Source organism: Oncorhynchus mykiss, chromosome 21 (assembly GCF_013265735.2).
Source record: "Oncorhynchus mykiss isolate Arlee chromosome 21, USDA_OmykA_1.1, whole genome shotgun sequence".
NCBI lineage: Eukaryota > Metazoa > Chordata > Actinopteri > Salmoniformes > Salmonidae > Oncorhynchus > Oncorhynchus mykiss.
The window spans coordinates 63,928,327-63,954,322 of record NC_048585.1 but is presented as its reverse complement, the minus strand read 5'-3'; the positions used below and the strand labels follow the sequence as shown (position 1 = coordinate 63,954,322).

Here is a 25,996-nt window from a genome sequence, read left to right as displayed (position 1 = left end):
CTCTCTCCTTCCTCCCCTCCCCCTCCTCCCCCAGTCCCTCCCCCTCCTCCCCTTGTCCCTCCCTCTCTCCTCCCTTGTCCCTCCCTCTCTCCTCCCCAGTCCCTCCCTCCTCCCCTTGTCCCTCCCCCTCCCCCTCCAGTCCCTCCCCCTCCTCCCCCAGTCCCTCCCTCTCCTCCCCCTCACCTGTCTCAGCAGTGATCTTCTAATGGTGTCCATGTGTCTCTGATCTGAGAGTGAGAGAAAGATCACATGATGTAATATTCTACAGAAAATACAAATCATTTTCTTTCACTGTCCCTTCTCCATCTGTCGCTTTCAGCACACACACACACGCACACACGCACACACGCGCGCACACGCAGATAAACACACACACACACACACACACACACGCACACACACGCGCGCACACGCAGATAAACACACACACACAAACACACAGATAAACACACACGCACACACGCGCGCACACGCAGATAAACACACACACACACACACACAAACACACAGATAAACACACACACACACACACACCCTCCTCCCGTTGTCCCTCCCTCTCTCCTTCCAACCCCTCCCCCTCCCCCAGTCACTCCCTCATTCTCTCTCTCCTTCCTGCCCTCAGTCCCTCCCTCCTCCCCTTGTCCCTCCCTCTCTCCTTCCTCCCCTCCCCCTCCTCCCCCAGTCCCTCCCCCTTCTCCCCTTGTCCCTCCCTCTCTCCTTCCTCCCCCAGTTCCTCCCTCCTCCCCTTGTCCCTCCCTCTCTCCTTCCTCCCCTCCCCCTCCTCCCCATTCCCTCCCCCTCCTCCCCTTGTCCCTCCCTCTCTCCTCCCCAGTCCCTCCCCCTGCAGGCGGTCACTTCTCCCTGCAGGCGGTCACTGAGTCTGAGGTGCTAAAGGAGCTCCTGAAACTTGACCCCAAAAAACATTTGGATCAGATGGTTTAGATCCTTTCTTCTTTAAGGTTGCTGCCCCTATCATCACCAAGCCTATCTCTGACCTTTTTAACCTGTCTCTCCTTTATTCTTTAAGGTTGCTGTCCCTATCATCACCAAGCCTATCTCTGACCTTTTAACCTGTCTCTCCGTTCTGGGGAGGTTGCTGCCCCTATCATCACCAAGCCTATCTCTGATCTTTTTAACCTGTCTCTTCTCTCTGGGTAGATTCCCATTGCTTGGAAGGCAGCCACAAACCGTCCTCTACTTAAAGGGGGAGATCAAGCTGATCTTAACTGTTACTTTGCCCTGTTTATCAAAAGTGTTGGAAAAACTTGTCAATAATCAACTGGCTGGCTTTCTTGATATCTATAGTATTCTCTCAGGTATGCAATCTGGTTTCCGCTCAGGTTATGGATGTGTCACTGCAACCTTAAAGGTCCTCAATGATGTCACCATTACCTTTGATTCTAAGAAATGTGGTGATGTTATTTTATTGACTTGGCCAAAGCTTTTGATACGGTAGACCATTCCATTCTTGTAGGCCGGCTAAGGAGTATTGGTGTCTCCGAGGGGTCTTTGGCCTGGTTTGCTAACTACCCCTCTCAAAGAGTGCAGTGTATAAAGTCAGAAATCTGCTGTCTCAGACACTGCCTGTCCCCAAGGGAGTGTCCCAAGGCTCTATCCTAGGCCCCATGCTCTTCTCAATTTGCATCAACAACATAGATCAGGCAATAGGAAGCTCTCTTATCCATATATATACAGATGATAAGGTTTTATACTCAGCTAGGCCCTTCCCTGATTTTGTGTTAAACGCTCTACAACAAAGCTTTCTTAGTGTCCAACAAGCTTACTCTGCCCTTAACCTTGTTCTGAACACCTCCAGAACAAAAGGTCATGTGGTTTGGTGAGAAGAATGCTGGTGACACGTTGTGCAGACAGGTGCTATAGGTGTCATGGAGGGCAGGTAGTTTGCCCCCAGTGATGCGTTGTGCAGACCGCACCACCCTCTGGAGAGCCTAGTAGTTGAGGGCTGTGCAGTTTCCATACCAGGCGGTGAAACAGCCCGACAGGATGCTCTCGTTTGTGCATCTGCAAAAGTTTGTGAGGGTTTTAGGTGACAAGCCAAATTTCTTCAGCCTCCTGAGGTTGAAGAGGCACTGTTGCGCTTTCTTCACTACGCTGTCTGTGTGGGTGGACCAATTCAGTTTGTCTGTGATGTGTACGCCGAGGAACAATAATCTCCTTTGTTTTGTTGACTTTGAGTGGGAGGTTGTTTTCCTGACACTACACTCAGTGCCCTCACCTCCTCCCTGTAGGCGGTCTCTTCGTTGTTGGTAATCAGGCCCACTACTCTTGTGTCATCTGCAAACTTGATGATTGAGTTGGAGGCGTGCATGGCCACGCAGTCATGGGTGAACAGGGAGTACAGGAGAGGGCTGAGAACGCACCCTTGTGGGGCCCCAGTGTTGAGGATCAGCGGGGTGGAGATGTTGTTTCCTACCTTCACCACCTGGGGGCGGCCCGTCAGGAAGTCCAGGACCCAACTGCACAGGGTGGGGTCGACACCCAAGGCCTTAAGCTTAATTAAATCAAATCAAATGATGAGCATGGAGGTGTTGAATGTTGTAGTCAATTATTTTATATTTATTTATTTAGCCTTTATTTAACCAGGTAGTCCAGTTGAGAATAAGTTCTCACTTACAACTGCGACCTGGCCAAGATAAAGCAAAGCAATGCATCGTAAACAACGACACAGAGTTACACTTGGAATAAACAAAACAAAAAATGTACAGTCAATAACAAAATAGAAAATTCTATATTCAGTGTAAATGGTGTGAGGAGGTAAGGCAATAAATAGGTCATAGTGGCAAAGTAATTACAATTTAGCAGATTAACACTGGAGTGATAGATGTAAGGATGATGATGTGATTGGTAGATTGGATTTGCTGCAGCTGTACACAGCCATTGGTAAGCTGATCAGATAGCTGATGCTTAAAGTTAGTGAGGGAAATGTGTCTCTAACTTCAGAGATTTTTGCAATTCGTTCCAGTCATTGGCAGCAGAGAACTGGAAAGAAAGGCGGCCAAAGGAGGTGCTGGCTTTGGGGTTGACCAGTGAGATATACCTTGTCATGACGTTGGCCTGGGGGGATAGGTTTATGACAGACATAAATACCTCTTCCCCCCTTTTTCCTCTCTCTAACCTACTGAGGTTACATTTAAAAAACCCTTGGTTAACATAGAGATTCTGGGAACATCAGTAGGTGGGGGGAAATTAACTATATTCTGGTAATCCGACCAATTGAACATATGCGGTGGTACTTAATGGATATGATGTCAGTTCGGTTGTCATCTGAGACATTCTCATCAATGATAAGATGATATAAACTCTACAGTGGAAAGTCTACACATCAGAGTTATCGGATTAACATGGTATGTTATTCAATTTAAATGTTTGGATATGAAATTATTTGTGATGGGATAAAATGTGATTTTAGCTTCTAAAATGTGAGATGTGGGTTTCATAAGTTAGGGCGGCTCCCTCAGTGGCCCGCCTCTGTGAAGGGACATGGGCTATAAAACTTTTCAAATACGCCCTCTTCTCCCTTCCTATATAAAGCCTTGACGACAATAGAACTTCCTGTTCTGATGAGGTAGGATGACGGTCCTATGTCAGAATGGTTCAGATAATAACTACAGAACGAAGCCAACATCAGCATGAGCTTTGGTTGGTCAGATGTAGGAATGGTTCAGATAATAACTACAGAACGAAGCCAACATCAGCATGAGCTTTGGTTGGTCAGATGTAGGAATGGTTCAGATAATAACTACAGAACGAAGCCAACATCAGCATGAGCTTTGGTTGGTCAGATGTCAGAATGGTTCAGATAATAACTACAGAACGAAGCCAACATCAGCATGAGCTTTGGTTGGTCAGATGTAGGAATGGTTCAGATAATAACTACAGAACGAAGCCAACATCAGCATGAGCTTTGGTTGGTCAGATGTCAGAATGGTTCAGATAATAACTACAGAACGAAGCCAACATCAGCATGAGCTTTGGTTGGTCAGATGTAGGAATGGTTCAGATAATAACTACAGAACGAAGCCAACATCAGCATGAGCTTTGGTTGGTCAGATGTCAGAATGGTTCAGATAATAACTACAGAACGAAGCCAACATCAGCATGACCTTTGGTTGCGAATGGTATGAACTTTTGAACTCTTATTCACGGCAGAAGTGATTCCTTCTAGCCGTTGAGTTAGCGACCGCAGCTGCAAACGAGGGTTAGGAAGGAACAGACAGAGTATCGGGTCTACCACACAACGACGTTACTACGTATCCAATTGACCACCAGAGACATTCCTCAAAGGACTTGGTTGGGCAACACGGCCTTCCATCTACCACCAACTTATCGAAGCGCAGCTCAGAGTAAATATTTATTGCATTTTCCATTTCCAAATGGCCGGTAATTTAGAATGCATAAGATACTGTATTTACGATAGCACAGCTTCTCCCTTTGTTCCTCAGTCTTCCCGCTCTTTCACTCAAACCCTGCCCCTTTTCCTTTGTGTAACAAGCTGTCATATCTGTTCCGCCCGCTAGGGACGTTTTCCTTTATGACGTCATTTGTAATCAAGTTATGATTAATTATGTGTATGTGTAATTCTGTGTGATTAGTTAGGTATTTATTAAATAAATGATTAAACCCAATTTTGTATTGCTGATTCAAATTGTTAGCCAGGGTTCTTGCAGATAACCAAGAATTTACAACTTTCAGATGAGACTGAAGTAAGATGAAGATTACAAGACGCAGGCCTCCTAATTGTCCCTAGAATTACTAAGCAAACAGCTGGAGGCAGGGCTTTCTCCTATAGAGCTCCATTTTTATGGAATGGTCTGCCTACCCATGTCAGAGACGCAAACTCAGTCTCAACCTTTAAGTCTTTACTGAAGACTCATCTCTTCAGTGGGTCATATGATTGAGTGTAGTCTGGCCCAGGAGTGTGAAGGTGAACGGAAAGGCTCTGGAGCGACGAACCGCCCTTGCTGTCTCTGCCTGGCCGGTTCACCTCTTTCCACTGGGATTCTCTGCCTCTAACCCTATTACAGGGGCTGAGTCACTGGCTTACTAGGGCTCTTTCATACTGTCCCTAGGAGGGGTGCGACACTTGAGTGGGTTGAGTCACTGATGTGATCTTCCTGTCTGGGTTGGCGCCCCCCCTTGGTTTGTGCCGTGGCAGAGATCTTTGTGGGCTATACTCGGCTTTGTCTCTGGATGGTAAGTTGGTGGTTGAAGATATCCCTCTAGTGGTGTGGGGGCTGTGCTTTGGCAAAGTGGGTGGGGTTATATCCTTCCTGTTTGGCCCTGTCCGGGGGTGTCATCGGATGGGGCCACAGTGTCTCCTGACCCCTCCTGTCTCAGCCTCCAGTATTTATGCTGCAGTAGTTTATGTGTCGGGGGGCTAGGATCAGTTTGTTATATCTGGAGTACTTCTCCTGTCCTATCCGGTGTCCTGTGTGAATTTAAGTATGCTCTCTCTAATTCTCTCTTTCTCTCCTTCTTTCTGTCTCTCGGAGGACCTGAGTCCTAAGACCATGCCTCAGGACTACCTGACATGATGACTCCTTGCTGTCCCCAGTCCACCTGGCCGTGCTGCTGCTCCAGTTTCAACTGTTCTGCCTGTGATTATTATTTGACCATGCTGGTCATTTATGAACATTTGAACATCTTGGCCATGTTCTGTATAATCTCCACCCGGCACAGCCAGAAGAGGACTGGCCACCCCACATAGCCTGGTTCCTCTCTAGGTTTTGGCCTTTCTAGGGAGTTTTTCCCAGCCACCGTGCTTCTACAACTGCATTGCTTGCTGTTTGGGGTTTTAGGCTGGGTTTCTGTACAGCACTTTGAGATATCAGCTGATGTACGAAGGGCTATATAAATACAGTGCCTTGCGAAAGTATTCGGCCCCCTTGAACTTTGCGACCTTTTGCCACATTTCAGGCTTCAAACATAAAGATATAAAACTGTATTTTTTTGTGAAGAATCAACAACAAGTGGGACACAATCATGAAGTGGAACGACATTTATTGGATATTTCAAACTTTTTTAACAAATCAAAAACTGAAAAATTGGGCGTGCAAAATTATTCAGCCCCCTTAAGTTAATACTTCGTAGCGCCACCTTTTGCTGCGATTACAGCTGTAAGTCGCTTGGGGTATGCCTCTATCAGTTTTGCACATCGAGAGACTGACATTTTTTCCCATTCCTCCTTGCAAAACAGCTCGAGCTCAGTGAGGTTGGATGGAGAGCATTTGTGAACAGCAGTTTTCAGTTCTTTCCACAGATTCTCGATTGGATTCAGGTCTGGACTTTGACTTGGCCATTCTAACACCTGGATATGTTTATTTTTGAACCATTCCATTGTAGATTTTGCTTTATGTTTTGGATCATTGTCTTGTTGGAAGACAAATCTCCGTCCCAGTCTCAGGTCTTTTGCAGACTCCATCAGGTTTTCTTCCAGAATGGTCCTGTATTTGGCTCCATCCATCTTCCCATCAATTTTAACCATCTTCCCTGTCCCTGCTGAAGAAAAGCAGGCCCAAACCATGATGCTGCCACCACCATGTTTGACAGTGGGGATGGTGTGTTCAGCTGTGTTGCTTTTACGCCAAACATAACGTTTTGCATTGTTGCCAAAAAGTTCAATTTTGGTTTCATCTGACCAGAGCACCTTCTGCCACATGTTTGGTGTGTCTCCCAGGTGGCTTGTGGCAAACTTTAAACAACACTTTTTATGGATATCTTTAAGAAATGGCTTTCTTCTTGCCACTCTTCCATAAAGGCCAGATTTGTGCAATATACGACTGATTGTTGTCCTATGGACAGAGTCTCCCACCTCAGCTGTAGATCTCTGCAGTTCATCCAGAGTGATCATGGGCCTCTTGGCTGCATCTCTGATCAGTCTTCTCCTTGTATGAGCTGAAAGTTTAGAGGGACGGCCAGGTCTTGGTAGATTTGCAGTGGTCTGATACTCCTTCCATTTCAATATTATCACTTGCACAGTGCTCCTTGGGATGTTTAAAGCTTGGGAAATATTTTTGTATCCAAATCTGGCTTTAAACATCTTCACAACAGTATCTCGGTCCTGCCTGGTGTGTTCCTTGTTCTTCATGATGCTCTCTGCGCTTTTAACGGACCTCTGAGACTATCACAGTGCAGGTGCATTTATACGGAGACTTGATTACACACAGGTGGATTGTATTTATCATCATTAGTCATTTAGGTCAACATTGGATCATTCAGAGATTCTCACTGAACTTCTGGAGAGAGTTTGCTGCACTGAAAGTAAAGGGGCTGAATAATTTTGCACGCCCAATTTTTCAGTTTTTGATTTGTTAAAAAAGTTTGAAATATCCAATAAATGTCGTTCCACTTCATGATTGTGTCCCACTTGTTGTTGATTCTTCACAAAAAATTCCAGTTTTATAACTTTATGTTTGAAGCCTGAAATGTGGCAAAAGTTCGCAAAGCTCAAGGGGGCCGAATACTTTCGCAAGGCACTGTAAATTTGATTTGATCAATGTTGACTGCTAATGATGTAAAATATTACTAGGTCTTTAAGAGTTTATTCGGAAGATAACAGCTCTATAAATATTATTTTGTGGTGCCCGACTCTCTAGTTAATTACATTTACATGATGAGCTCAATCAGGTGATATTAATTACGGAAAAATGTATCGAATAGCATGTCATATCACTTAATCCCGCACAGCCAAAGACACGACAACCTGCTAGAGCCCAGCATACCCCACAAGACATGTCACCAGAGGTCTCTTCACAGTCCCCTATGGGAGGCGCACAGTACTACATAGAGCCATGACTACATGGAACTCTGTTCCACAGTACTACATAGAGACATGACTACATGGAACTCTATTCCACAGTACTACATAGAGCCATGACTACATGGAACTCTATTCCACAGTACTACATAGAGCCATGACTACATGGAACTCTGTTCCACAGTACTACATAGAGACATGACTACATGGAACTCTATTCCACAGTACTACATAGAGCCATGACTACATGGAACTCTATTCCACAGTACTACATAGAGACATGACTACATGGAACTCTATTCCACAGTACTACATAGAGCCGTGACTACATGGAACTCTATTCCACAGTACTACATAGAGCCATGACTACATGGAACTCTATTCCACAGTACTACATAGAGCCATGACTACATGGAACTCTATTCCACAGTACTACATAGAGCCATGACTACATGGAACTCTATTCCACAGTACTACATAGAGACATGACTACATAGAACTCTATTCCACAGTACTACATAGAGCCATGACTACATGGAACTCTATTCCACAGTACTACATAGAGCCATGACTACATGGAACTCTATTCCACAGTACTACATAGAGACATGACTACATGGAACTCTATTCCACAGTACTACATAGAGCCATGACTACATGGAACTCTATTCCACAGTACTACATAGAGCCATGACTACATGGAACTCTATTCCACAGTATAACATAGAGCCATGACTACATGGAACTCTATTCCACAGTACTACATAGAGCCATGACTACATGGAACTCTATTCCACAGTACTACATAGAGACATGACTACATATAACTCTATTCCACAGTACTACATAGAGCCATGACTACATGGAACTCTATTCCACAGTACTACATAGAGACATGACTACATGGAACTCTACTACACAGTACTACATAGAGCCATGACTACATGGAACTCTATTCCACAGTACTACATAGAGCCATGACTACATGGAACTCTATTCCACAGTACTACATAGAGCCATGACTACATGGAACTCTATTCCACAGTACTACATAGAGCCATGACTACATGGAACTCTATTCCACAGTACTACATAGAGCCATGACTACATGGAACTCTATTCCACAGTACTACATAGAGCCATGACTACATGGAACTCTATTCCACAGTACTACATAGAGCCATGACTACATGGAACTCTATTCCACATTACTACATAGAGACATGACTACATAGAACTCTATTCTACATCAGGTAACTGATGCAGCAGTAGAAACAGATTTAAAAACTGATAAAAATACACCTCATGGAACAACGGAGACACACACAATAACATGCCCACTATACACACACACACACACAATAACATGCCCACTATACACACACACACACACAATAACATGCCCACTATACACACACACACACACAATAACATGCCCACTATACACACACACACACACAATAACATGCCCACTATACACACACACACACACAATAACATGCCCACTATACACACACAATAACATACCCACTATACACACACAGGCACAGACACACGATAACACACACACATACAAACGATAAGACAGCACTCTACACTCACATGGATTTTGAATTGGAGGGAACACACTTAATGTGTTGTAGATATGTGGTAGTAGAGTAGTGGTCTGAGGTAACACACTTAATGTATTGTAGAGTAGTGGTCTGAGGTAACACACTTAATGTATTGTAGATATGTGGTAGTAGAGTAGTGGTCTGAGGGAACACACTTAATGTATTGTAGAGTAGTGGTCTGAGGGAACACACTTAATGTGTTGTAGAGTAGTGGTAGTAGAGTAGTGGTCTGAGGGAACACACTTAATGTGTTGTAGAGTAGTGGTAGTAGAGTAGTGGTCTGAGGGAACACACTTAATGTATTGTAGATATGTGGTAGTAGAGTAGTGGTCTGAGGGAACACACTTAATGTATTGTAGAGTAGTGGTCTGAGGGAACACACTTAATGTATTGTAGAGTAGAGGTCTGAGGGAACACACTTAATGTATTGTAGAGTAGTGGTAGTAGAGTAGTGGTCTGAGGGAACACACTTAATGTATTGTAGAGTAGTGGTAGTAGAGTAGTGGTCTGAGGGAACACACTTAATGTATTGTAGATATGTGGTAGTAGAGTAGTGGTCTGAGGGAACACACTTAATGTATTGTAGAGTAGTGGTAGTAGAGTAGTGGCCTGAGGGAACACACTTAATGTATTGTAGAGTAGTGGTCTGAGGGAACACACTTAATGTATTGTAGAGTAGTGGTAGTAGAGTAGTGGTCTGAGGGAACACACTTAATGGGTTGTAGATATGTGGTAGTAGAGTAGTGGTCTGAGGGAACACACTTAATGTATTGTAGATATGTGGTAGTAGAGTAGTGGTCTGAGGGAACACACTTAATGTATTGTAGATATGTGGTAGTAGAGTAGTGGTCTGAGGGAACACACTTAATGTATTGTAGAGTAGTGGTCTGAGGTAACACTTAATGTATTGTAGAGTAGTGGTCTGAGGGAACACACTTAATGTATTGTAGAGTAGTGGTAGTAGAGTAGTGGTCTGAGGGAACACACTTAATGTATTGTAGATATGTGGTAGTAGAGTAGTGGTCTGAGGGAACACACTTAATGTATTGTAGATATGTGGTAGTAGAGTAGTGGTCTGAGGGAACACACTTAATGTGTTGTAGATATGTGGTAGTAGAGTAGTGGTCTGAGGGAACACACTTAATGTGTTGTAGATATGTGGTAGTAGAGTAGTGGTCTGAGGGAACACACTTAATGTATTGTAGATATGTGGTAGTAGAGTAGTGGCCTGAGGGAACACACTTAATGTATTGTAGAGTAGTGGTAGTAGAGTAGTGGTCTGAGGGAACACACTTAATGTATTGTAGAGTAGTGGTCTGAGGGAACACACTTAATGTATTGTAGAGTAGTGGTAGTAGAGTAGTGGTCTGAGGGAACACACTTAATGTATTGTAGAGTAGTGGTAGTAGAGTAGTGGCCTGAGGGAACACACTTAATGTATTGTAGAGTAGTGGTAGTAGAGTAGTGGTCTGAGGGAACACACTTAATGTATTGTAGAGTAGTGGTAGTAGAGTAGTGGTCTGAGGGAACACACTTAATGTGTTGTAGATATGTGGTAGTAGAGTAGTGGTCTGAGGGAACACACTTAATGTGTTGTAGATATGTGGTAGTAGAGTAGTGGTCTGAGGGAACACACTTAATGTATTGTAGAGTAGTGGTAGTAGAGTAGTGGTCTGAGGTAACACACTTAATGTGTTGTAGAGTAGTGGTAGTAGAGTAGTGGTCTGAGGGAACACACTTAATGTGTTGTAGAGTAGTGGTAGTAGAGTAGTGGTCTGAGGGAACACACTTAATGTGTTGTAGATATGTGGTAGTAGAGTAGTGGTCTGAGGGAACACACTTAATGTGTTGTAGATATGTGGTAGTAGAGTAGTGGTCTGAGGTAACACACTTAATGTATTGTAGAGTAGTGGTAGTAGAGTAGTGGTCTGAGGGAACACACTTAATGTATTGTAGAGTAGTGGTAGTAGAGTAGTGGTCTGAGGGAACACACTTAATGTGTTGTAGATATGTGGTAGTAGAGTAGTGGTCTGAGGTAACACACTTAATGTATTGTAGATATGTGGTAGTAGAGTAGTGGTCTGAGGGAACACACTTAATGTATTGTAGATATGTGGTAGTAGAGTAGTGGTCTGAGGGAACACACTTAATGTATTGTAGATATGTGGTAGTAGAGTAGTGGTCTGAGGTAACACACTTAATGTATTGTAGATATGTGGTAGTAGAGTAGTGGTCTGAGGGAACACACTTAATGTGTTGTAGATATGTGGTAGTAGAGTAGTGGTCTGAGGGAACACACTTAATGTGTTGTAGATATGTGGTAGTAGAGTAGTGGTCTGAGGTAACACACTTAATGTATTGTAGAGTAGTGGTAGTAGAGTAGTGGTCTGAGGGAACACACTTAATGTATTGTAGAGTAGTGGTAGTAGAGTAGTGGTCTGAGGGAACACACTTAATGTATTGTAGATATGTGGTAGTAGAGTAGTGGTCTGAGGTAACACTTAATGTATTGTGGTAGTAGAGTAGTGGTCTGAGGGAACACACTTAATGTATTGTAGAGTAGTGGTCTGAGGGAACACACTTAATGTATTGTAGAGTAGTGGTCTGAGGTAACACACTTAATGTATTGTAGATATGTGGTAGTAGAGTAGTGGTCTGAGGGAAGACACTTAATGTATTGTAGATATGTGGTAGTAGAGTAGTGGTCTGAGGTAACACACTTAATGTATTGTAGATATGTGGTAGTAGAGTAGTGGTCTGAGGGAACACACTTAATGTATTGTAGAGTAGTGGTCTGAGGGAACACACTTAATGTGTTTTAGATATGTGGTAGTAGAGTAGTGGTCTGAGGGAACACACTTAATGTGTTGTAGAGTAGTGGTCTGAGGTAACACACTTAATGTATTGTAGAGTAGTGGTAGTAGAGTAGTGGTCTGAGGTAACACACTTAATGTATTGTAGATATGTGGTAGTAGAGTAGTGGTCTGAGGGAACACACTTAATGTATTGTAGATATGTGGTAGTAGAGTAGTGGTCTGAGGGAACACACTTAATGTATTGTAGAGTAGTGGTCTGAGGGAACACACTTAATGTATTGTAGATATGTGGTAGTAGAGTAGTGGTCTGAGGGAACACACTTAATGTGTTGTAGATATGTGGTAGTAGAGTAGTGGTCTGAGGGAACACACTTAATGTGTTGTAGATATGTGGTAGTAGAGTAGTGGTCTGAGGGAACACACTTAATGTGTTGTAGATATGTGGTAGTAGAGTAGTGGTCTGAGGTAACACACTTAATGTGTTGTAGATATGTGGTAGTAGAGTAGTGGTCTGAGGGAACACACTTAATGTGTTGTAGAGTAGTGGTCTGAGGGAACACACTTAATGTATTGTAGATATGTGGTAGTAGAGTAGTGGTCTGAGGGAACACACTTAATGTATTGTAGATATGTGGTAGTAGAGTAGTGGTCTGAGGGAACACACTTAATGTATTGTAGATATGTGGTAGTAGAGTAGTGGTCTGAGGGAACACACTTAATGTGTTGTAGATATGTGGTAGTAGAGTAGTGGTCTGAGGTAACACACTTAATGTGTTGTAGATATGTGGTAGTAGAGTAGTGGTCTGAGGGAACACACTTAATGTATTGTAGAGTAGTGGTAGTAGAGTAGTGGTCTGAGGGAACACACTTAATGTGTTGTAGATATGTGGTAGTAGAGTAGTGGTCTGAGGGAACACACTTAATGTGTTGTAGATATGTGGTAGTAGAGTAGTGGTCTGAGGGAACACACTTAATGTGTTGTAGATATGTGGTAGTAGAGTAGTGGTCTGAGGGAACACACTTAATGTATTGTAGATATGTGGTAGTAGAGTAGTGGTCTGAGGGAACACACTTAATGTATTGTAGAGTAGTGGTCTGAGGGAACACACTTAATGTGTTGTAGAGTAGTGGTCTGAGGGAACACACTTAATGTATTGTAGAGTAGTGGTCTGAGGGAACACACTTAATGTGTTGTAGAGTAGTGGTAGTAGAGTAGTGGTCTGAGGGAACACACTTAATGTATTGTAGATATGTGGTAGTAGAGTAGTGGTCTGAGGGAACACACTTAATGTATTGTAGATATGTGGTAGTAGAGTAGTGGTCTGAGGGAACACACTTAATGTATTGTAGATATGTGGTAGTAGAGTAGTGGTCTGAGGGAACACACTTAATGTGTTGTAGATATGTGGTAGTAGAGTAGTGGTCTGAGGGAACACACTTAATGTATTGTAGAGTAGTGGTAGTAGAGTAGTGGTCTGAGGGAACACACTTAATGTATTGTAGAGTAGTGGTAGTAGAGTAATGGTCTGAGGTAACACACTTAATGTATTGTAGAGTAGTGGTAGTAGAGTAGTGGCCTGAGGTAACACACTTAATGTATTGTAGAGTAGTGGTCTGAGGGAACACACTTAATGTATTGTAGATATGTGGTAGTAGAGTAATGGTCTGAGGTAACACACTTAATGTATTGTAGAGTAGTGGTAGTAGAGTAGTGGCCTGAGGTAACACACTTAATGTGTTGTAGAGTAGTGGCCTGAGGGAACACACTTAATGTATTGTAGAGTAGTGGTAGTAGAGTAGTGGTCTGAGGGAACACACTTAATGTATTGTAGAGTAGTGGTAGTAGAGTAGTGGTCTGAGGGAACACACTTAATGTGTTGTAGATATGTGGTAGTAGAGTAGTGGTCTGAGGGAACACACTTAATGTGTTGTAGATATGTGGTAGTAGAGTAGTGGTCTGAGGGAACACACTTAATGTATTGTAGATATGTGGTAGTAGAGTAATGGTCTGAGGGAACACACTTAATGTGTTGTAGATATGTGGTAGTAGAGTAGTGGTCTGAGGGAACACACTTAATGTATTGTAGAGTAGTGGCCTGAGGGAACACACTTAATGTATTGTAGATATGTGGTAGTAGAGTAGTGGTCTGAGGGAACACACTTAATGTGTTGTAGATATGTGGTAGTAGAGTAGTGGCCTGAGGGAACACACTTAATGTATTGTAGAGTAGTGGTCTGAGGGAACACACTTAATGTATTGTAGATATGTGGTAGTAGAGTAGTGGTCTGAGGGAACACACTTAATGTATTGTAGAGTAGTGGTCTGAGGTAACACACTTAATGTATTGTAGAGTAATGGCCTGAGGGAACACACTTAATGTATTGTAGAGTAGTGGTCTGAGGTAACACACTTAATGTATTGTAGATATGTGGTAGTAGAGTAGTGGTCTGAGGGAACACACTTAATGTATTGTAGAGTAATGGCCTGAGGGAACACACTTAATGTATTGTAGAGTAGTGGTCTGAGGTAACACACTTAATGTATTGTAGATATGTGGTAGTAGAGTAGTGGTCTGAGGGAACACACTTAATGTATTGTAGAGTAATGGTCTGAGGGAACACACTTAATGTATTGTAGAGTAATGGCCTGAGGGAACACACTTAATGTATTGTAGAGTAGTGGTCTGAGGGAACACACTTAATGTATTGTAGAGTAGTGGTAGTAGAGTAGTGGTCTGAGGGAACACACTTAATGTATTGTAGATATGTGGTAGTAGAGTAGTGGTCTGAGGGAACACACTTAATGTATTGTAGATATGTGGTAGTAGAGTAGTGGTCTGAGGGAACACACTTAATGTGTTGTAGATATGTGGTAGTAGAGTAATGGCCTGAGGGAACACACTTAATGTATTGTAGAGTAGTGGTCTGAGGGAACACACTTAATGTATTGTAGAGTAGTGGTCTGAGGGAACACACTTAATGTGTTGTAGATATGTGGTAGTAGAGTAGTGGTCTGAGGGAACACACTTAATGTATTGTAGATATGTGGTAGTAGAGTAGTGGTCTGAGGGAACACACTTAATGTATTGTAGATATGTGGTAGTAGAGTAGTGGTCTGAGGGAACACACTTAATATATTGTAGAGTAGTGGTCTGAGGGAACACACTTAATGTATTGTAGATATGTGGTAGTAGAGTAGTGGTCTGAGGGAACACACTTAATGTATTGTAGAGTAGTGGTCTGAGGTAACACACTTAATGTGTTGTAGAGTAGTGGTAGTAGAGTAGTGGTCTGAGGGAACACACTTAATGTATTGTAGATATGTGGTAGTAGAGTAATGGTCTGAGGGAACACACTTAATGTATTGTAGAGTAGTGGTCTGAGGGAACACACTTAATGTGTTGTAGATATGTGGTAGTAGAGTAGTGGTCTGAGGGAACACACTTAATGTGTTGTAGAGTAGTGGTCTGAGGGAACACACTTAATGTGTTGTAGATATGTGGTAGTAGAGTAGTGGTCTGAGGGAACACACTTAATGTGTTGTAGATATGTGGTAGTAGAGTAGTGGTCTGAGGTAACACACTTAATGTATTGTAGAGTAGTGGTAGTAGAGTAGTGGTCTGAGGGAACACACTTAATGTGTTGTAGAGTAGTGGTCTGAGGGAACACACTTAATGTATTGTAGATATGTGGTAGTAGAGTAGTGGTCTGAGGGAACACACTTAATGTATTGTAGATATGTGGTAGTAGAGTAGTGGTCTGAGGTAACACACTTAATGTATTGTAGAGTAGTGGTAGTAGAGTAGTGGTCTGAGGGAACACACTTAATGTATTGTAGATATGTGGTAGTAGAGTAGTGGTCTGAGGGAACACACTTAATGTGTTGTAGATATGTGGTAGTAGAGTAGTGGTCTGAGGGAACACACTTAATGTATTGTAGAGTAGTGGTAGTAGAGTAGTGGTCTGAGGGAACACACTTAATGTATTGTAGAGTAGTGGTCTGAGGGAACACACTTAATGTATTGTAGAGTAGTGGTCTGAGGGAACACACTTAATGTATTGTAGATATGTGGTAGTAGAGTAGTGGTCTGAGGGAACACACTTAATGTATTGTAGATATGTGGTAGTAGAGTAGTGGTCTGAGGGAACACACTTAATGTATTGTAGAGTAGTGGTCTGAGGGAACACACTTAATGTATTGTAGAGTAGTGGTCTGAGGGAACACACTTAATGTATTGTAGAGTAGTGGTAGTAGAGTAGTGGTCTGAGGGAACACACTTAATGTGTTGTAGATATGTGGTAGTAGAGTAGTGGTCTGAGGTAACACACTTAATGTATTGTAGATATGTGGTATTAGAGTAGTGGTCTGAGGGAACACACTTAATGTGTTGTAGATATGTGGTAGTAGAGTAGTGGTCTGAGGGAACACACTTAATGTGTTGTAGATATGTGGTAGTAGAGTAGTGGTCTGAGGGAACACACTTAATGTGTTGTAGATATGTGGTAGTAGAGTAGTGGTCTGAGGGAACACACTTAATGTATTGTAGAGTAGTGGTAGTAGAGTAGTGGTCTGAGGGAACACACTTAATGTATTGTAGATATGTGGTAGTAGAGTAGTGGTCTGAGGGAACACACTTAATGTATTGTAGAGTAGTGGTCTGAGGGAACACACTTAATGTATTGTAGAGTAGTGGTAGTAGAGTAGTGGTCTGAGGGAACACACTTAATGTATTGTAGATATGTGGTAGTAGAGTAGTGGTCTGAGGGAACACACTTAATGTATTGTAGAGTAGTGGTAGTAGAGTAGTGGTCTGAGGGAACACACTTAATGTATTGTAGATATGTGGTAGTAGAGTAGTGGTCTGAGGGAACACACTTAATGTATTGTAGATATGTGGTAGTAGAGTAGTGGTCTGAGGGAACACACTTAATGTATTGTAGAGTAGTGGTCTGAGGGAACACACTTAATGTGTTGTAGAGTAGTGGTCTGAGGGAACACACTTAATGTATTGTAGATATGTGGTAGTAGAGTAGTGGTCTGAGGGAACACACTTAATGTATTGTAGATATGTGGTAGTAGAGTAGTGGTCTGAGGGAACACACTTAATGTGTTGTAGATATGTGGTAGTAGAGTAGTGGTCTGAGGGAACACACTTAATGTATTGTAGAGTAGTGGTCTGAGGGAACACACTTAATGTATTGTAGAGTAGTGGTCTGAGGTAACACACTTAATGTATTGTAGAGTAGTGGTAGTAGAGTAGTGGTCTGAGGGAACACACTTAATGTGTTGTAGATATGTGGTAGTAGTGGTCTGAGGGAACACACTTAATTTATTGTAGAGTAGTGGCCTGAGGGAACACACTTAATGTATTGTAGATATGTGGTAGTAGAGTAGTGGTCTGAGGGAACACACTTAATGTATTGTAGATATGTGGTAGTAGAGTAGTGGTCTGAGGGAACACACTTAATGTATTGTAGATATGTGGTAGTAGAGTAGTGGTCTGAGGGAACACACTTAATGTATTGTAGATATGTGGTAGTAGAGTAGTGGTCTGAGGGAACACACTTAATGTGTTGTAGATATGTGGTAGTAGAGTAGTGGTCTGAGGGAACACACTTAATGTGTTGTAGATATGTGGTAGTAGAGTAGTGGTCTGAGGGAACACACTTAATGTGTTGTAGATATGTGGTAGTAGAGTAGTGGTCTGAGGGAACACACTTAATGTATTGTAGAGTAGTGGTAGTAGAGTAGTGGTCTGAGGGAACACACTTAATGTATTGTAGATATGTGGTAGTAGAGTAGTGGTCTGAGGGAACACACTTAATGTATTGTAGAGTAGTGGTAGTAGAGTAGTGGTCTGAGGGAACACACTTAATGTATTGTAGATATGTGATAGTAGAGTAGTGGTCTGAGGGAACACACTTAATGTATTGTAGAGTAGTGGTAGTAGAGTAGTGGTCTGAGGGAACACACTTAATGTATTGTAGAGTAGTGGTCTGAGGGAACACACTTAATGTATTGTAGAGTAGTGGTCTGAGGGAACACACTTAATGTATTGTAGAGTAGTGGTCTGAGGTAACACACTTAATGTATTGTAGAGTAGTGGTCTGAGGGAACACACTTAATGTATTGTAGATATGTGGTAGTAGAGTAGTGGTCTGAGGGAACACACTTAATGTATTGTAGAGTAGTGGTCTGAGGGAACACACTTAATGTATTGTAGATATGTGGTAGTAGAGTAGTGGTCTGAGGGAACACACTTAATGTATTGTAGATATGTGGTAGTAGAGTAGTGGTCTGAGGGAACACACTTAATGTATTGTAGAGTAGTGGTCTGAGGGAACACACTTAATGTATTGTAGATATGTGGTAGTAGAATAGTGGTCTGAGGGAACACACTTAATGTATTGTAGATATGCGGTAGTAGAGTAGTGGTCTGAGGGAACACACTTAATGTATTGTAGATATGTGGTAGTAGAGTAGTGGTCTGAGGGAACACACTTAATTTATTGTAGATACAGTGCCTTGCGAAAGTATTCGGCCCCCTTGAACTTTGCGACCTTTTGCCACATTTCAGGCTTCAAACATAAAGATATTTTATTTTTTTGTGAAGAATCAACAACAAGTGGGACACAATCATGAAGTGGAATGACATTTATTGGATATTTCAAACTTTTTTAACAAATCAAAAACTGAAAAATTGGGCGTGCAAAATTATTCAGCCCCTTTACTTTTAGTGCAGCAAACTCTCTCCAGAAGTTCAGTGAGGATCTCTGAATGATCCAATGTTGACCTAAATGACTAATGATGATAAATACAATCCACCTGTGTGTAATCAAGTCTCCGTATATATGCACCTGCACTGTGATAGTCTCAGAGGTCTGTTAAAAGCGCAGAGAGCATCATGAAGAACAAGGAACACACCAGGCAGGTCCGAGATACTGTTGTGAAGAAGTTTAAAGCCAGATTTGGATACAAAAAGATTTCCCAAGCTTTAAACATCCCAAGGAGCACTGTGCAAGCGATAATATTGAAATGGAAGGAGTATCAGACCACTGCAAATCTACCAAGACCTAGCCGTCCCTCTAAACTTTCAGCTCATACAAGGAGAAGACTGAACAGAGATGCAGCCAAGAGGCCCATGATCACTCTGGATGAACTGCAGAGATCTACAGCTGAGGTGGGAGACTCTGTCCATAGGACAACAATCAGTCGTATATTGCACAAATCTGGCCTTTATGGAAGAGTGGCAAGAAGAAAGCCATTTCTTAAAGATATCCATAAAAAGTGTTGTTTAAAGTTTGCCACAAGCCACCTGGGAGACACACCAAACATGTGGCAGAAGGTGCTCTGGTCAGATGAAACCAAAATTGAACTTTTTGGCAACAATGCAAAACGTTATGTTTGGCGTAAAAGCAACACAGCTGAACACACCATCCCCACTGTCAAACATGGTGGTGGCAGCATCATGGTTTGGGCCTGCTTTTCTTCAGCAGGGACAGGGAAGATGGTTAAAATTGATGGGAAGATGGATGGAGCCAAATACAGGACCATTCTGGAAGAAAACCTGATGGAGTCTGCAAAAGACCTGAGACTGGGACGGAGATTTGTCTTCCAACAAGACAATGATCCAAAACATAAAGCAAAATCTACAATGGAATGCTTCAAAAATAAACATATCCAGGTGTTAGAATGGCCAAGTCAAAGTCCAGACCTGAATCCAATCGAGAATCTGTGGAAAGAACTGAAAACTGCTGTTCACAAATGCTCTCCATCCAACCTCACTGAGCTTGAGCTGTTTTGCAAGGAGGAATGGGAAAAAATGTCAGTCTCTCGATGTGCAAAACTGATAGAGACATACCCCAAGCGACTTACAGCTGTAATCGCAGCAAAAGGTGGCGCTACAAAGTATTAACTTAAGGGGGCTGAATAATTTTGCACGCCCAATTTTTCAGTTTTTGATTTGTAAAAAAAGTTTGAAATATCCAATAAATGTCGTTCCACTTCATGATTGTGTCCCACTTGTTGTTGATTCTTCACAAAAAAATACAGTTTTATATCTTTATGTTTGAAGCCTGAAATGTGGCAAAAGGTCGCAAAGTTCAAGGGGGCCGAATACTTTCGCAAGGCACTGTATGTGGTAGTAGAGTAGTGGTCTGAGGGAACACACTTAATGTATTGTAGATATGTGGTAGTAGAGTAGTGGTCTGAGGGAACACACTTAATGTATTGTAGATATGTGGTAGTAGAGTAGTGGTCTGAGGGAACACACTTAATGTGTTGTAGATATGTGGTAGTAGAGTAGTGGTCTGAGGGAACACACTTAATGTATTGTAGAGTAGTGGTCTGAGGGAACACACTTAATGTATTGTAGAGTAGTGGTCTGAGGTAACACACTTAATGTATTGTAGAGTAGTGGTAGTAGAGTAGTGGTCTGAGGGAACACACTTAATGTGTTGTAGATATGTGGTAGTAGTGGTCTGAGGGAACACACTTAATTTATTGTAGAGTAGTGGCCTGAGGGAACACACTTAATGTATTGTAGATATGTGGTAGTAGAGTAGTGGTCTGAGGGAACACACTTAATGTATTGTAGATATGTGGTAGTAGAGTAGTGGTCTGAGGGAACACACTTAATGTATTGTAGAGTAGTGGTAGTAGAGTAGTGGTCTGAGGGAACACACTTAATGTATTGTAGATATGTGGTAGTAGAGTAGTGGTCTGAGGGAACACACTTAATGTATTGTAGAGTAGTGGTAGTAGAGTAGTGGTCTGAGGGAACACACTTAATGTATTGTAGATATGTGATAGTAGAGTAGTGGTCTGAGGGAACACACTTAATGTATTGTAGAGTAGTGGTAGTAGAGTAGTGGTCTGAGGGAACACACTTAATGTATTGTAGAGTAGTGGTCTGAGGGAACACACTTAATGTATTGTAGATATGTGGTAGTAGAGTAGTGGTCTGAGGGAACACACTTAATGTATTGCAGATATGTGATAGTAGAGTAGTGGTCTGAGGGAACACACTTAATGTATTGTAGAGTAGTGGTAGTAGAGTAGTGGTCTGAGGGAACACACTTAATGTATTGTAGAGTAGTGGTCTGAGGGAACACACTTAATGTATTGTAGAGTAGTGGTAGTAGAGTAGTGGTCTGAGGGAACACACTTAATGTATTGTAGATATGTGGTAGTAGAGTAGTGGTCTGAGGGAGCACACTTAATGTATTGTAGATATGTGGTAGTAGAGTAGTGGTCTGAGGGAACACACTTAATGTATTGTAGATATGTGGTAGTAGAGTAGTGGTCTGAGGGAACACACTTAATTTATTGTAGATACAGTGCCTTGCGAAAGTATTCGGCCCCCTTGAACTTTGCGACCTTTTGCCACATTTCAGGCTTCAAACATAAAGATATTTTATTTTTTTGTGAAGAATCAACAACAAGTGGGACACAATCATGAAGTGGAATGACATTTATTGGATATTTCAAACTTTTTTAACAAATCAAAAACTGAAAAATTGGGCGTGCAAAATTATTCAGCCCCTTTACTTTTAGTGCAGCAAACTCTCTCCAGAAGTTCAGTGAGGATCTCTGAATGATCCAATGTTGACCTAAATGACTAATGATGATAAATACAATCCACCTGTGTGTAATCAAGTCTCCGTATATATGCACCTGCACTGTGATAGTCTCAGAGGTCTGTTAAAAGCGCAGAGAGCATCATGAAGAACAAGGAACACACCAGGCAGGTCCGAGATACTGTTGTGAAGAAGTTTAAAGCCAGATTTGGATACAAAAAGATTTCCCAAGCTTTAAACATCCCAAGGAGCACTGTGCAAGCGATAATATTGAAATGGAAGGAGTATCAGACCACTGCAAATCTACCAAGACCTAGCCGTCCCTCTAAACTTTCAGCTCATACAAGGAGAAGACTGAACAGAGATGCAGCCAAGAGGCCCATGATCACTCTGGATGAACTGCAGAGATCTACAGCTGAGGTGGGAGACTCTGTCCATAGGACAACAATCAGTCGTATATTGCACAAATCTGGCCTTTATGGAAGAGTGGCAAGAAGAAAGCCATTTCTTAAAGATATCCATAAAAAGTGTTGTTTAAAGTTTGCCACAAGCCACCTGGGAGACACACCAAACATGTGGCAGAAGGTGCTCTGGTCAGATGAAACCAAAATTGAACTTTTTGGCAACAATGCAAAACGTTATGTTTGGCGTAAAAGCAACACAGCTGAACACACCATCCCCACTGTCAAACATGGTGGTGGCAGCATCATGGTTTGGGCCTGCTTTTCTTCAGCAGGGACAGGGAAGATGGTTAAAATTGATGGGAAGATGGATGGAGCCAAATACAGGACCATTCTGGAAGAAAACCTGATGGAGTCTGCAAAAGACCTGAGACTGGGACGGAGATTTGTCTTCCAACAAGACAATGATCCAAAACATAAAGCAAAATCTACAATGGAATGCTTCAAAAATAAACATATCCAGGTGTTAGAATGGCCAAGTCAAAGTCCAGACCTGAATCCAATCGAGAATCTGTGGAAAGAACTGAAAACTGCTGTTCACAAATGCTCTCCATCCAACCTCACTGAGCTTGAGCTGTTTTGCAAGGAGGAATGGGAAAAAATGTCAGTCTCTCGATGTGCAAAACTGATAGAGACATACCCCAAGCGACTTACAGCTGTAATCGCAGCAAAAGGTGGCGCTACAAAGTATTAACTTAAGGGGGCTGAATAATTTTGCACGCCCAATTTTTCAGTTTTTGATTTGTAAAAAAAGTTTGAAATATCCAATAAATGTCGTTCCACTTCATGATTGTGTCCCACTTGTTGTTGATTCTTCACAAAAAAATACAGTTTTATATCTTTATGTTTGAAGCCTGAAATGTGGCAAAAGGTCGCAAAGTTCAAGGGGGCCGAATACTTTCGCAAGGCACTGTATGTGGTAGTAGAGTAGTGGTCTGAGGGAACACACTTAATGTATTGTAGATATGTGGTAGTAGAGTAGTGGTCTGAGGGAACACACTTAATGTATTGTAGATATGTGGTAGTAGAGTAGTGGTCTGAGGGAACACACTTAATGTGTTGTAGATATGTGGTAGTAGAGTAGTGGTCTGAGGGAACACACTTAATGTATTGTAGAGTAGTGGTCTGAGGGAACACACTTAATGTATTGTAGAGTAGTGGTCTGAGGTAACACACTTAATGTATTGTAGAGTAGTGGTAGTAGAGTAGTGGTCTGAGGGAACACACTTAATGTGTTGTAGATATGTGGTAGTAGTGGTCTGAGGGAACACACTTAATTTATTGTAGAGTAGTGGCCTGAGGGAACACACTTAATGTATTGTAGATATGTGGTAGTAGAGTAGTGGTCTGAGGGAACACACTTAATGTATTGTAGATATGTGGTAGTAGAGTAGTGGTCTGAGGGAACACACTTAATGTATTGTAGAGTAGTGGTAGTAGAGTAGTGGTCTGAGGGAACACACTTAATGTATTGTAGATATGTGGTAGTAGAGTAGTGGTCTGAGGGAACACACTTAATGTATTGTAGAGTAGTGGTAGTAGAGTAGTGGTCTGAGGGAACACACTTAATGTATTGTAGATATGTGATAGTAGAGTAGTGGTCTGAGGGAACACACTTAATGTATTGTAGAGTAGTGGTAGTAGAGTAGTGGTCTGAGGGAACACACTTAATGTATTGTAGAGTAGTGGTCTGAGGGAACACACTTAATGTATTGTAGAGTAGTGGTCTGAGGGAACACACTTAATGTATTGTAGAGTAGTGGTCTGAGGTAACACACTTAATGTATTGTAGAGTAGTGGTAGTAGAGTAGTGGTCTGAGGGAACACACTTAATGTATTGTAGAGTAGTGGTCTGAGGGAACACACTTAATGTATTGTAGATATGTGGTAGTAGAGTAGTGGTCTGAGGGAACACACTTAATGTATTGTAGATATGTGGTAGTAGAGTAGTGGTCTGAGGGAACACACTTAATGTATTGTAGAGTAGTGGTCTGAGGGAACACACTTAATGTATTGTAGATATGTGGTAGTAGAGTAGTGGTCTGAGGGAACACACTTAATGTATTGTAGATATGCGGTAGTAGAGTAGTGGTCTGAGGGAACACACTTAATGTATTGTAGATATGTGGTAGTAGAGTAGTGGTCTGAGGGAACACACTTAATTTATTGTAGATACAGTGCCTTGCGAAAGTATTCGGCCCCCTTGAACTTTGCGACCTTTTGCCACATTTCAGGCTTCAAACATAAAGATATTTTATTTTTTTGTGAAGAATCAACAACAAGTGGGACACAATCATGAAGTGGAATGACATTTATTGGATATTTCAAACTTTTTTAACAAATCAAAAACTGAAAAATTGGGCGTGCAAAATTATTCAGCCCCTTTACTTTTAGTGCAGCAAACTCTCTCCAGAAGTTCAGTGAGGATCTCTGAATGATCCAATGTTGACCTAAATGACTAATGATGATAAATACAATCCACCTGTGTGTAATCAAGTCTCCGTATATATGCACCTGCACTGTGATAGTCTCAGAGGTCTGTTAAAAGCGCAGAGAGCATCATGAAGAACAAGGAACACACCAGGCAGGTCCGAGATACTGTTGTGAAGAAGTTTAAAGCCAGATTTGGATACAAAAAGATTTCCCAAGCTTTAAACATCCCAAGGAGCACTGTGCAAGCGATAATATTGAAATGGAAGGAGTATCAGACCACTGCAAATCTACCAAGACCTAGCCGTCCCTCTAAACTTTCAGCTCATACAAGGAGAAGACTGAACAGAGATGCAGCCAAGAGGCCCATGATCACTCTGGATGAACTGCAGAGATCTACAGCTGAGGTGGGAGACTCTGTCCATAGGACAACAATCAGTCGTATATTGCACAAATCTGGCCTTTATGGAAGAGTGGCAAGAAGAAAGCCATTTCTTAAAGATATCCATAAAAAGTGTTGTTTAAAGTTTGCCACAAGCCACCTGGGAGACACACCAAACATGTGGCAGAAGGTGCTCTGGTCAGATGAAACCAAAATTGAACTTTTTGGCAACAATGCAAAACGTTATGTTTGGCGTAAAAGCAACACAGCTGAACACACCATCCCCACTGTCAAACATGGTGGTGGCAGCATCATGGTTTGGGCCTGCTTTTCTTCAGCAGGGACAGGGAAGATGGTTAAAATTGATGGGAAGATGGATGGAGCCAAATACAGGACCATTCTGGAAGAAAACCTGATGGAGTCTGCAAAAGACCTGAGACTGGGACGGAGATTTGTCTTCCAACAAGACAATGATCCAAAACATAAAGCAAAATCTACAATGGAATGCTTCAAAAATAAACATATCCAGGTGTTAGAATGGCCAAGTCAAAGTCCAGACCTGAATCCAATCGAGAATCTGTGGAAAGAACTGAAAACTGCTGTTCACAAATGCTCTCCATCCAACCTCACTGAGCTTGAGCTGTTTTGCAAGGAGGAATGGGAAAAAATGTCAGTCTCTCGATGTGCAAAACTGATAGAGACATACCCCAAGCGACTTACAGCTGTAATCGCAGCAAAAGGTGGCGCTACAAAGTATTAACTTAAGGGGGCTGAATAATTTTGCACGCCCAATTTTTCAGTTTTTGATTTGTAAAAAAAGTTTGAAATATCCAATAAATGTCGTTCCACTTCATGATTGTGTCCCACTTGTTGTTGATTCTTCACAAAAAAATACAGTTTTATATCTTTATGTTTGAAGCCTGAAATGTGGCAAAAGG

General features: G+C 42.0%; 1 protein-coding gene across 2 annotated transcripts in view; it reads right to left on the bottom strand.

Moving 5' to 3' along the window:
* Nucleotides 1-25,996, bottom strand: part of tfr2 (transferrin receptor 2) — a 172,591-nt gene that overhangs the window by 111,462 nt on the left and 35,133 nt on the right. For both annotated transcript variants that reach the window (XM_036958415.1, XM_036958416.1), the window contains exon 2: nt 184-227. In XM_036958415.1, coding sequence (XP_036814310.1) covers nt 184-227 — 44 coding nt within the window. The remainder of the gene's footprint in view (nt 1-183; nt 228-25,996) is intronic.